At 40.2% G+C, this 13,657-nt stretch overlaps 2 protein-coding genes across 12 annotated transcripts in view; one reads left to right on the forward strand and one right to left on the reverse strand.

Moving 5' to 3' along the window:
* The window catches only part of PPHLN1 (periphilin 1), a 77,572-nt gene extending 72,285 nt beyond the window's left edge, over nucleotides 1-5,287 (forward strand). For 7 of the 10 annotated variants that reach the window (XM_075744835.1, XM_075744843.1, XM_075744888.1 and 4 more), the window contains one exon: nucleotides 1,625-3,913. In XM_075744835.1, the coding sequence (XP_075600950.1) occupies nucleotides 1,625-1,834 (210 nt within the window). In that variant the 3' untranslated portion in view covers nucleotides 1,835-3,913. Of the gene's footprint in view, nucleotides 1-1,624; nucleotides 3,914-4,039 lie in introns of those variants that run through there. The other 3 variants (XM_075744871.1, XM_075744897.1, XM_075744906.1) reach the window with 1 other exon arrangement.
* A 2,410-nt stretch (nucleotides 5,288-7,697) lies between these two features.
* The window catches only part of PRICKLE1 (prickle planar cell polarity protein 1), a 65,912-nt gene continuing 59,952 nt past the window's right edge, over nucleotides 7,698-13,657 (reverse strand). For both annotated transcript variants that reach the window (XM_075744823.1, XM_010306763.2), the window contains 4 exons: nucleotides 13,071-13,274; nucleotides 12,315-12,501; nucleotides 11,311-12,174; nucleotides 7,698-9,975 (listed from right to left, as the gene is read on the reverse strand). In XM_075744823.1, coding sequence (XP_075600938.1) covers nucleotides 9,119-9,975; nucleotides 11,311-12,174; nucleotides 12,315-12,501; nucleotides 13,071-13,274 — 2,112 coding nt within the window. In that variant the 3' untranslated portion in view covers nucleotides 7,698-9,118. The remainder of the gene's footprint in view (nucleotides 9,976-11,310; nucleotides 12,175-12,314; nucleotides 12,502-13,070; nucleotides 13,275-13,657) is intronic.

Consider the following 13,657-nt stretch of genomic DNA (forward strand, 5'->3'; position numbering starts at 1 on the left):
GTTTGAAGTTCTCTTAGCGAGTACTGTGTTTTACTTGCTGTGGAATGTGAACTCTGAGAGCCTGGGTTTCGTGCTGGTATTTTCCTACCAAAGAACTAACCGTACAAAGCAGGAAACAAACCCCCTTGCAGAGCAAATGCCATGTGCACACCGTTTCCACACTTAAGACGTTTAGCTCAGGTTTGTTTTGGGCTACAGTCTTCTTTTTGATTTCTTAATCTCCATTGAAAACGAGTTTCTTCCAAAAGGTTTTCTTTAATTTGCCAACCAGCATTTGAAAAGTGGGTCCCATTTTAAACTATAGAATATATTATCAAACATTTGAGAACTGTCTTTATTATAGGTATCATGTTAAGTCATTGTATTTCTGAGAATAGTTTAATTTCTGTGCAGAATGTATTTTTTTTTACTGCTCCTTGAACATGAATATGCTTGCGCTGCCTTTGGACTGGTCCTGATGAATAAAACAGTGTGATGGTGTTTGGTTGTGGGGTTTTCTTGGGGTTTTTTTCTTTCTCTTTTACTAATGGGAAATTGCTTATATACAGTTGTATCATTTGTGTCCACAATATAGGTAAATGTGGGAGGAAAGAGTCACACATCTCTGTAAAAAAACAAGTTGTAACACAAGCACACAGTACTAAAAGATAATCATACATTGAGAAATATCAACATTTTAGCTTTTTTTTTTCCTCCTAAAAATGTACAGAGATATAAAACTTACTTATCTTTATTCAAAAAGCCACTGTATTTTTCTAAACGGAAATTGGCCAGAGAGGTGTGAAAATGAACTGCATCTGGCAGTTGGAAGGCTTTGACAAGTTCCTTTTTTGGTGGGTGTTTAGATTAATAACCTTAGCTGGAATCTGGGGAAAAAATTTTTTTTTTGAAAGGCCACTGACTCACTTTGAAAACTGCCTGAGAGCGTAGTCAGATGTTTGTTTGAAAAACAGTTGCAGTGACAATGAGCAGTTACTTCTCCTCAACTGTGGTCCATAACTGACTTGCAAACTCTTCACTCCCTGCAGTACAAGATCAGACGGGTTCATGTAAACCACAGCTAGGATTTTTCTTATCCTTAGCGCTTGAATCACCAATGCAGTCAAACTAATTAAAGTCATATTTGTCAAGGACTTCTACGAGAAGCAGATATCCAACAAACAAACATAATTTGGTGAAACTGTTTAAGCACAATTTGTATTTAAAGTATTAGGAAAGATTACAAAGTTATTGATGTTTTGTATAAAGATTGAGATTGCTAGACATGCCACAGTTAAATTAATTTTACATATATTTGCAATGAAAATCTGGTTTAGCATTTGTACTTTGCTCTCCCATTATTTATTAAATATTGCTGCAAGAGGAACTTAATCTCTTCTTTTAAGGCATTTCTTCCAGTAAGAGTTTTTTCTTGTATCCAGATAGTTCTGAACTAGTGACATTTGTATTAGCGCAGGTCAGAAGAGGGGAAAAGGCAAATACATCTTACAGTTGAAACTTGTGTTAAATCCAATATTCTTTGTTTGGTTTGGATCTGCAGTAGCACCGAACTCAATGAGGGCTGTTGGTTTGCTAATGTGAAGAGTCTTGCATTTAATCATTTTCTAAAATGTCTTGTTTCTAGGTCTACAGACAAGACTGTGAAACATTTGGCATGGTAGTGAAGATGCTGATTGATAAAGATCCATCGTTAGAGAAGTCCATTCAGTTTGCCCTGAGGCAGAATTTGCATGAGATAGGTGAGCGGTGCATTGAAGAACTCAAACATTTCATTGCTCAGTATGATGCTGCCAATCAAGATCTATCAGAATCCTTCAAAGAGGGCTCATACTAAGGACAAAAAAGTGCTTTTAGATCCTCTGCGTTGTGTATGCCATAATATATAAATCTGCTTTTTGTGGGGAAAGAGGAGATTTTGTTGGAGATTTGAACCCAAGGCCTGCGCTCCTCTGTAGTAGCTCAGGTGGCTCTATCTCGTTCACTGTGGTCTCCACAATTGTATTCTTCCTACCTGTACTTGTCGACATATATTCCTTTGAAAGGATGTTCTTTTAAAAAATGCTGTAAAGTGACAAACTATTTTTGAAACCTTTACACAGTTACCTAGGAAAAAATGTTCAGTCCGATGTATGTACACTTATGTTTTGATGTTTATAAGTGTAACTTCAAACACTGTATTTTTTATTAAAATAACAAGAAACATCTCTTCATTCCTCAACTTATGCAGAAATATGTCTTGTTTTCATATATGCTGTAGGAAGGGAAGGCTTGCAAAATTGTTCGCAGCTATGATTTAAATTATTTATTGTAGTTTAATTTTAAACTTCAGATTCATTCTGTAAAATTACACTAGGGGTTATCTCTAGTCTCTGACTGCCAGAGCAACTCTAACTACTTGATACAAGATGTGCTGTATTTTCATTCTAATTGCAGGTTCTGCAAATGCCTTTTAAATTTTGGTGTTATCCATATCACAAGTCATTAATAGTAAACAGTATTATGTAGGATTAATTCCATTTTTTTGTTACTATTTGCTACTAAACATTTCCTTTGTTACGTTTTTGACTACACCTTACAGAGTGTAACTGCAGGCAGCCACTGACCACGGAAAGGTCCCTTCTCTCTCTCCCTCTCCTCCCTTCCACCTCCTCATCACTTTTCATCCATTGGTTGTAACAAGGAGCAGGCTGCGTGTGATCTTTATTTCCGACATCAAGAAGGAGCGAGAATTTGGGGTGGCAAGGTGGGGCAAGGAAAGCAAGCAGGACCGTGTCCTTAGTAACTCCAAGTTGCTTTGGATTAGGTATAAGGTGAAGTTGAACCCTAAGGCCCCAAATTCATCATCATTTCAAACCGAGGTGATTCTGTGTAATGTCTCGAGCCACTTTTGACTTGATAGAGCGACTTGTAGTTGGGGAACAGTGCTTGAGGAGAGTCAAGAGGCTGCTAGTGCTACGTGATTACTTTTCAGAGATGAAAAATATTTAGGACTCATTGGTGGTATCCTGACTGTTGGATTGTGTACAGCTTTACATTTGATAAGGCACTGGCTTCTAAGACTGTTTTAGGAAAGGGATAATTGAGTCATAATCACAAAGAGGTAAGTATAAGCATGATTATTTTGTATACATTTGCATTTAGAAACACGTGAAACTCTGTAAAAGGACTGATGACTAAAGCTCACTGTTTCCAAAGTCCACAGTATTTTTGAATGAAAAAGTCAGTGAATTCAGCCCCCTTATCAAGATAGCTTCTCAGATTTCATCAGAATGGGATACAGAAAAATAAACGAAATAGCAATAATTTTGCATGTACGAGGTACTGTTTGTATCATAGCATCTTACACATGCAAATCTTGATATGGTGTATTAAATACGTATTACATCAGATTCCTGAGATGCCTGATTAGTTTTCATGTCGGTAGGGTGTGGTTTTGCAGTTGGCTTTTGTTGGTTTATGAGAGTTCACATGAGTCAAAGGAGATGACCTGCAACTTACCTTGCTGGTACCTGGGATTGTGTGGGCTGCACAGTGAGTGGGAATCAGCTCACAGATCCTACGGGATGCTAATTTGGGGAGGGAGAGAGGGGAAGAGAGGGAACCTGTTGTGGCATGGTCCTTAGACCTGACCTGCCCCTTCTGGCACCAACCTGGTTTACAGAGAGCAGCCATTAAACCACAGACAAAGTCTTCTCTGAGGCAGAAGCGTAAGTACAGTGCTTCACTACCTGCCTACAGGACCAAGAGAGCCTTTAGGGTGTTACATCAATTTCTGCTTTGGGTTAGAAACACTAATGAAAAATACACTGAAATCATGTTGAATATATTTTTGATTAATTGTCCATTATTACTGTACAGTTTGTTAGGAGCCTCCTTTGTTAGAAGCCTGATTAAATTTACTATGATAAAAGTATCTGATTTTTCAAGTGTTTTTCTGTAAAGTAAGACTTAAGCTTACAATCATAGAATCATAGAGTATCTTGAGTTGGAAGGGACCCGTAAGGATCATCAAGTCTAACTAACTCCCTGCTCCTCGCAGGAACAGCTAAAATGAAAACTTATGGTTAAGAGCGTCGTCCAGATGCTCCTTGAACTCTGCCAGGCCTGGTGCCCCGACCACTTCCATGGGAAGCCTGTTCCAGGGACTGACCACCCTCTCAGTGAAGAACCTTTTCCCAATGTCCAACCTGAACTTCCCCTGGTGCAGCTTCATTCCATTTCCTCATATCTTGTCAGTGGTCACCAGAGAGAGATTGGCACACCCCCCCTCTGCTGCCTTCCTTGAGGAAGGTATAGAGTGCCATGAGGTCACCCCTCAGCCTTCTCTTCTCCAGGCTGAACAAGCCAAGTGATCTCAGCTGCTCCTTGTAAGGCTGCCCTCGAGGCCTTTCACCATCCTGGTTGCCCTCCTCTGGACACACTCTAAATAGTTTGATGTCCTTCCTATACTGAGGCGCCCAAAACTGCACTCAGCACTTGAGGTGGGGTCACACCAGTGTAGAGTGGGACAGTCACCTCCCTCGACTGGCCAGTGATGCTGTGCTTGATGCACCCAGGACACGGGTGGCCCTTTTGGCTGCCAGGGCACACTGTTGACTCACATTCAACTTGTCATCAACCCAAACCCCCAGATCTCTTTCTGTGGGGCTGCTCCCAGCCTCTCGTCCCCCAATTTGTACGTATAACCAGGATTACCGCAGCCTGGGCAGAGAATCCAGCACTTGATCTTGTTAAATTTCATACGGTTGGTGATCGCCCAGCTCCCCAGTCTATCCAGATCTCTGTAAGGCCTTTCTACCCTATCCACAGCTCCTCCTAGTTTAGTATCGTTGGCAAACTTTTACTTAACATACATTTGACTCCTGTGTCTATATCATTTATAAAAATACTAAAGAGCACTAACCCTAAAATTGAGCCTTGGGAACCCCACTGGTGACTGGCTGCCAGCCTGATGTAACCTCATTTACTATAACCCTTTGAGCCTGACCCAACAGCCAATATTCCTGGGGTTTTTAGATTAGCTAATAGGTCAAAAGTTTGTTAGGTTGTCCTTAGCTTAATCTGATTTTTTTTAAAAAAAAATTGATTAAATTTTATTCATGAACTAAGGAGCCTTTTGATTTTTTTTCTAAGTGCTATTTCTGTGAAAGGTTTAATTCACATTCATGTCTGATAGGTAACTGGTTTTCTGTCTTCATCATTATGTTGAATGTTCACATTTAACCTTTTGTGATGTATGCTGTTGATGTAAGAAGTAAATTACTATGCCAATCACTTAAGCGAGAAACGTGACTTTTAGTCTTGCTTCCTGTAGAAACAAACATCTACTTTGGATTTATTTCATACCAATGTAAAAAGTTGTCCCTGCTCTCGTGGACAGCCCAGATATAGGGCTCCTGGAAAGAGCATTGGTGGAAGGAACCAGATGCTGTGCTGGAGAAATTTATTTTGTTCATCATTGTAAGAGCTCCTGAAAACAAAACTTAACTCGTAGCGCTCATTAACGTGCAGATACCCTTAGAAAAATAAAAAGGGAAAAGGAAAAGGAAGAAAAGGAGCGTGGAAATTCAGTGCCGCCTGCTGAGGCTGGAGCGGTTCTGAATGGCTCTGTAGCCTCACTGGGTGAGCTGCCGGCTCTGAGTGGCAACGTAAGCAGTTAGGGTGAAAAGCAGCAATAAAACCACTGTGGCTATGAAAGGAGCTAATGCCACCTATCAGAGAAGGACCGGTTCCTTGCGACCCTGTTTTCTGTGCAAGGTTTTGTCTTTGGATGAGGATAATGTAATGCTCTAATATGTCTCACTATCATGAAGGTTGTGCTGGTTTTGGCTGGGACAGAGTTAATTTTCTTCATAGTAGCTGGTGTGGGGCTGTGGTTTGGATTTGTGCTGGAAACAGCGCTGATAACCCAGGGATGTTTTCGTTCCTGCTGAGCAGTGCTGACACAGAGCCAAGGCCTTTTCTGCTTCTCACCCCACCCCACCAGTGAGGAGGCTGGGGGTGCGCAAGGAGTTGGGAGGGGACACAGCAGGGACAGCTGACCCCAACTGACCAAAGGGATATTCCATACCATATGATGTCATGCTCAGCAATAAAATTGGGAGAGTTTGCTGGGACTGCCATTGCTCAGGGGTATGGGTTGGCTAGTGGAGAGCAACTGTGGGTTTTTTTCTATCACTGGGGATTTTTTTTTGTTTTACCTATTACACTGTCTTTATCTCAACCCACCAGTTTCCTCACTTCTACCCTTCCAATTCTCTCCCCCATCCCACCAGGGGGTGTGAGCTCTGTGGTGCGTTGGTGCCTACCAGGGTATAAGCTCTACTTGGAATGTAGGTGTATCTTCCAATAACACAAAACAGAATTCACAGCTTTGGTGACTGTAGCTGAGTCTCGTGGTGGTAACAACAGACACTATATCCCATACTGTTCTCTTTATATATAAAGGTAGAAGACGTGATCAAAAATAATGAAGTAGAAATCTTTTAGGCCAAGCTGAAAAAAACTAGACAAAGTTGTATAGCCATCTTTAAACTTAGTAATTTTTAAAGTGGATAAAAATATGAGTTAGCCCCTCTTTCATGAAGTGTGCTGACAAGTACCTGTTATTCTTCCCCTGACATAAATGTCTCTTGGCCTGCTCCTGAGGGAACACAGGTCGGAGCTCCTGCCTGGGGCTGGAAGACATTGCGCTTTGGGAGCGTACATATGCTGTATCTCAGAAGATGGTGTAAGATCAGAAGAACTACTGGTGGAGACATCCCTCCATGGGACAGTTACTTGCTCCAAAAAGGACACAGCAGAGCACTGCATTTCTGAGGCTGCCAGTTCCCCGTATTTGGAAATGCAGGTAAGAATGGAAGGTGCCAATCGGTGTTTGAGCAAGTCAGCATCTCTCCTCACGTCCTCTAAGTCCTGGCAGTCTGGCTGTTGGAATACGCTTAAGCACAACAGGCATTTGGCTGCTAGGAAAGCAAACGCTGGCTAAGCCACCACGGCAGCCCGCCAGCTGGAAGCATCCCACAAACCGCCCATTGGCCCATGCAATGTAGCACGATACTACTTTGATCAGCTTTCGTGTACACAGGACTTGTTTGTACTAGAAAAGTGACTTATATGGTGAATACCACCTCTGGGAGTAAATGATCTTTTGCTTATTTTACCCTGAAAAATACAAGCAAGTAACTGCTAGTTTGATTTAGCCTTAGCAATAGCTTCATTTTCTTCAGTGTAAGCCAATACTCACGTGTCCATTCCATCCCTTACTTCTAGCTGCTTTTGTTCCAAAACTTCTACGTCCTCCAGCACCATGAGCTTTAGTTCAAGTTGCCAGGCTTTTTTGGTAAGAGGCACCTGTTGTTTCATTACGTACCTTTCTTCAGGTGGTCAGAAAGCCAATGGCTTTAGCATTTCCTATCTTAATTGGTGGGTGCCACTGTTAATTCAAGTAACAAATTTCTGCCTATCATTTAAAACATTGGAAGTTTATTATAACTTAAAATAGCTCCTGCTCCACATATGAGATCAAGGCAACTTTCAAGATTACCCACTCTTTCACAGCTTTTTGCCAGCTTGCCTTCCAGAACCACCCAGCATCTCTCTTCCCTGATGCAGGCGAACTTCAGAAAATATTTTTGCAAAAGGAGGGGAATAATAATAATAAAAACAAAACAAACCACATCCACGGGAGTTGCGTATTTGTTGTACTGATATATTCCAGGCTTGTGTGGTTTTTACATTTATATAGTTTACATTTTGCTTGACCCATAAATAACACTTGCAAGATTAAGAGGGCCATAGTTTAGAGAGTATTTACATAGCCCCACCATGCATACAGAGCTTTTAATACCTAGTAGACGAAATTAAGCTGTTTTGCACTAAACATTTCTCAATATTTTTCAACTTAAAACCCCTGACTAAAATACAAGCAATATTTCATCCATAATGCTGCTGTTAAACCCCTAACAAATCTAGTTTGATATTGTAACAAACTTCTTCAAATTCAGGGATATAAAAATATTCAGCTTTTAAAATTTTAACTGTACAATATGTACATTAGTATTTGCACTGTTAAATTATGAATACCTTTAAGCCTATGAAATACTACATTATAAATATCAATGCTTTTTGATTTAGAATTGCAGCTAATACATTTTAAAACCTGGATAATGCATTTGAAAAGACACAATAGTGGAGCCTAATCCTTTAAGCCCTTATGAAAGTATTTCTTACGTAAGTAGATTCATTGACTTAAATGGGGTTACATGCCCGAGCAAAGGACTCCAGCAGTTGCACCTCTCCCTCTCACTGCTGGGGAACAGGGAGCACAGCATAGAAGACATCACCACTCATTGGCAGCTAAGTCCAATTCCAGCAGCTGAATTAATATCTTCCTTCAAACAGGCACCAAGAAAACCCTTACAAAGGGATGGAATTCTTAAAAAAAAGAAAAAAAAAAGTGGAGGGAAAAACATGAAAGTTAAATGTATAAACTGTTTACCACTGCTTTAGGATATATCAAGGCCTCAAACATTTCAGTTCTGATTTTTGCCTCCTTAACAGTGGACTCTCTGGAGAAGGAGCATTTTCCAAATTAAAAAAAAAAAAAGAAGAAAAAATTCCAGTTTTTGTAGGGAAACTTGGGAGGAGGAAGAGTGAGCTTTATCAATGAAGAAAGGGCACAGTATAGAGTCTTTTTTTTTCTTGGCAGTGAGAGGAAAAAGTCAACGATCACCCTGTGTGTATATAGCTACAGCACAGGACTGATGATTTTATTTATTGATCTTTGTTGAATCCCCTCTCTCAGAAAATTCAACGTAGGTGAATAGCGAGCATAAAATAAAATGTCTACAAAAAGTCTGTATCAAGAACTGCAGTAACCATATTTTGACAGCTGAAACATAATATGTAAACCTAGCAATATCTGAGCAGATCATTGTTTGGCATGGTGACATTTCTGAATGTTACTTGTACAATGTAAACTCTGGCAGGGTTATAATTTACACTGGCAAAGCATTAAGAACCTTAGCAACTTGCCTAAGTACAATTACTAATATAAAAAGATGTGGTTCAAACTGTAGCTACAGAGTTGATTGGTCTTTCCAACTGTTAAAACAATTTAAGAAATGATGCAATTTTTTCCTTTGTGTCCTCTCTTCTTCTTTGATTTGGTTGTCCTTTGTCCAAACTGAGAACTAGATAACGCAGTAGTTGGACCAGAAAGGTCATCTGTATAGTATGGATATCTCAGTGATCGTGGCTGTGGAATTGGCTGTCCTAGAAAATACCCTTCCTCTTCAGAATCAGATGATGAAGATGAAGTTGAACACCAGGAATCATCTTCCTCACCATACAATCCAAAAAATTTATCAGCCACCTGATTCCGCAGTGCATAATCAGACCTAGTATGGGCATATTGTCCATACAGCTCTGCATTTTGAATATATGCCCGAATCTCACGTGAGCTTCTATTCTGAATAAATTTTTCATGATCCTGAGGGGAGTAATAACGAAACCTCTCTCTTGGAGAACATCTTCTTTCTGCGGCCAAGTTAAGTGCATTATCTGAACGAGACTTCCTACTTCTTCTACGATGATGAGATGGCCGATTTCCACGCTCTTCAAAATGGTAAACACGCCTACGAGTCCTTTCACTCATTGGAGGCTGACGGATTTCAACATTCTCGTAACTTCCATTATCAATAACATCATCTGAGAACTTCACTTGCTGTGGTCTAGACTGGGACTTAGATCTTCTCAGCACAGGCATATGCACTGGCTTTTCCTCCGGCAAGACCTTCTCCTGACACAACTCTGAGCTCAGACTCTTCAAGGACTCTGTGCTCCGGTGGAGCATTGAAGAATTCAGAGTTCCCATATTGCTCATTTTCTCACAGTCCTCTACCTCCAGTTCTTGGAAAGTTTGCAAAGAGTAGAGAGATGGCCGTGGCTTGCCTTCTCCATCCATCGAAGCCCCTGTGAGAAAGGAGGCGAAGGAAAATGAGAGGACTATCGGAGAGATAAGTGTTGTAACAAAATATTAAACATTTTTTTTCAGTAAAGCAGAACTTATTAGTGTTTTTTTGGAACTACTGCCAAAAGGACTAGCTTCATAGAAGAATAAGCTTTGTTTGACTTAAAACATTTAAGTATTAGCTCTGATTACCAGAGAATTAGCTAACAATAGGACATCAAGAGCTCAAGAAGTTTAATGAGTTTAAAACTTTTAAACAGCTCCAACATGCATACAGCTAAGCCTCTAAGAAAAAAAGAGTTAGTTAAGATTATTCTGCAGTCCATGCTTGCCACTTTTAAAGCTAAAATATTTCATGTTTCCACTGTTGCTACATTCAACATTCCAGCTGTTGCTACAGGAAAACCAGGCTTACTGCCTCACAAAGAAGGACCCTTACCCTCCAAAAATCAGCAGCAGTAAGCTGGCCTGGTTTGTGTCCAATGACCCTTCGTTCCCACAACAACAGCGTCATCTGCCCTGTGACGTTCCCAGGTGCAATACCTCTAGTTCCTCTTCCTCCCGTGCCCCCTGAACCAAGCTCCCCTCCTCAGTTCCTTCATTACTGCTTGGGCAATGCACCATGTGGTTGGGCCTGAGCTACATGAGTAGCTACGATAATTCAGATTACAGAAGGAAAGGAATGGAGAAGAGGATAGGACAATACACACAAATTCTCTCTCTCTCTCCTCTCTCTCTTGCATATCTGACTTTTATCCCTGTGGCTAATTTCAATCATGTCTGACAAGGAGGTTCACAAAAGTGGATTATCAGTTTCTCTTTAGTCAATGGAGAAAGATAATCTCATAAACCTCATTTCCTAAGGCTAAGAAGGTTACCATCCTTTCAGATTTTCTACATATTTTTACAAGCAAATCAGGAAATTACCTAAAGTGTTTTGCAGATTATTTTTAATATTATCCTAGTATATAATGCAACTTCTTGTACTTAAGGTATGGAAAAAAATAAATCTTGATTTGCTTAAAGTGGTGGTTTGTATGTAAAAAATGCATAGTTCAAGACCATTCTTACTCTGTTTAACATTACAGATTTTTTTTGTTATAAGCAAAGGAAAGAGAAATCAAAAGGAAAGGAGAAGAATTTAAATAGAATTTAAGAAGCAGAAACGTATCTTGTGGAAGAATGTGTGCTTGATAAAAGCTATTGCCTACTTTACACGCATATCTCACTACTAAAGCTTTTTAGAAACCAGAGATATGAAGCTTTAGTCCAAAATACACCAACATGCATGCTTTGGTTGACCTCTCCATCAAAACCATTCATTTTTCCCCCATTACCTGTGATATTAGACAAAGCCAAAGAATCCATTGAGTCTCGAACACTTTGTTCTTGCTGTTTCAGGTCAGACAAACATTCAAGTGAACCTCCATACCATGGTGTTTGGTCATGTTTGTATCCTGATGCCCCATGTTCCATGTCTAGTTCCTGGATTTTCCTGCTGCTGGCAGGGCCTGGGTGGCTGCCGTATGCTGAGTCACCCAAGCCATCTTGTGACTGGGCCCAGTACATGTCTGATTGATACTTCTTACTTGCTAGGCTTGGATTATTTTTTTTCAAGTCCAACTTGCTCTTAACCATGCTATCAGAAATCCAGTGTTCGCTTGATCTAATATCTACTTCAGCAGGCTGCTGGAAGAGGCTTTTATCACCAAACTTCAGAAGAAGTTGAGTCATGTAGTCTTCATGTTCAGCCCATTCTTCAGGGTCTTCAGGCATTTCTTGCTCTACTCTTCCTTTCCAGAAGTCTTCATTAACAAAGCTTGCCTCTTCCCTTGAAAGGCTTAAGTCATCCAGCTTACGAGAGAGAGTATCATCAGCATTGCCTGAAAGGCCCGGAAATTTGTAATTGAGGGCCGGTGACAGGAGGAGAGACTGGCGGCACTGGTCGGCTGACCGGCTGCTTTTTCCCATGCGAACACTCCTCCTGGAATCTCTGGATCGAGCAGACTGAAATGCAGAATCAGAAGAGTCGGAGGCATGAACATCCTCTCCCAAGCTGCAGGTTTTGGAACAGTAAATCTGCCCTTGCTTTGGGAGGAAAGGGCAGCCAAGCAAAGAGGTCTTGCACTGGGCACAAGAAAAGCAAGTCTCTGTAGCGTGCCAGTGCTGTCCGTCATAGGTCATCTGAGCATGGTCAACACCTGGAATGGGAGAAAAGGCAATGCTTTGGGTTTCTCTAAAAATTTCACTTGCACAATCCACACTTCTGGAATGTGAAATTATTTCATAACTTGGCTCTCCCCTAATTACTAAGTTTAATGCTTAAAAAGGACATACTTACCAATGTGTTCCCCACAGGTCTCACAGTATTCTGCATAAAGAGATTCAAAACAATTACAGCAGAATGGTCGCCCATCCTTCATGATGTATCTCTGTCCACCCAGGATTGTTTCACACTCAAGGCAACAGAAGTGCTTCATGTGCCAGTGGCGACCTTCAGCTTCCGTACACTCATCAGCAAAAATTATCTTTTCAGAGATAAAAAGTAAACTTTTAGTTAAAGCAGCCAAAAGCTCACCTTGCGACTCAGAACAAGCAAAACATCCTCTTTGTGCAGTTCACATACTAAATTTATTTTTTATTTAGCTGCCTTTTGAATACAAAAATAGAGACAATAATCTCCCATAGCAACTGCAGCATTCTAATCTTTCTTTAAAGAGGAAAGAATTAAGAAAAAACATACTTTTTAAAGCAAAACACTAAACAAGAACATAAAAACTCAACAATTAAAGAAGCTGCTATCAGGATGATATTTTGGAATATTTGTACAGATCCTTTTCTAATTCAATCTACAGGATTCATTCAATTCTAAATACAAACACAGGTATGTGCTTTCTAAATACCATCACGTTGCTTGTAATATCACCAATTTGACAAGAAATTAAACATCCCTCAGCTTTCAAATACACCTATGCACCAGAGTCCTTACTTCTTAAATGAATGCATGTGAAGTTAGTAATTGCCCAAGTGAGTGATGCAGTTTGTTAACTCAACAACAGCAGCTATGTAGATTGGCTGTAAAATGTGAATTATTTACCTCATCACAGGCTGAACATCGAGGTTTGAGAAGTTCAGCATGGTGTCTGCCACAGTGAATTTTCCCATCTTGGTAGAAGTAAATAAGGTCAACGAGCAGCTCGTTACACGTGAAGCACACAAAACACGAGGGATGCCAGCACACACCAGGCCCAGCTCTCGAGGCAAAAACTGCAACTTCACCGCCATTTACTTTTGTACCACACTAGGAACAAAACCAGAAAGTGAACACACTTCCCATTCCAAACTAGTAAGCTTCTAGCACTTAAACTAAGTTAAAACACCAAATCCAATATGCAGGGTTTATTCCAAAATTCTGACAAGAGGGAAAAAATATTCTCAATTTTGGTCCAGACAAGCTCTCTGCATCAACAAAACTTTTGCGACTAGAATTTTATTTTACACAGAATAATATTTTTAAGCGTATGCCTGTTTTGCATTTGTCATTACTTTAGTATGAATCAGCAATAGGGTTTTTTGAGTAGAAAATATATCAAAGATTCAGTGTATTCCTAATATCAAAGGTTGTGTTTTGCTTAAGCAAGCACTACTTTCTTCCTATTTACATGCAGTTTCAAAAAAAATTTT

This window comes from Balearica regulorum, chromosome 1, assembly GCF_011004875.1.
Source record: "Balearica regulorum gibbericeps isolate bBalReg1 chromosome 1, bBalReg1.pri, whole genome shotgun sequence".
NCBI lineage: Eukaryota > Metazoa > Chordata > Aves > Gruiformes > Gruidae > Balearica > Balearica regulorum.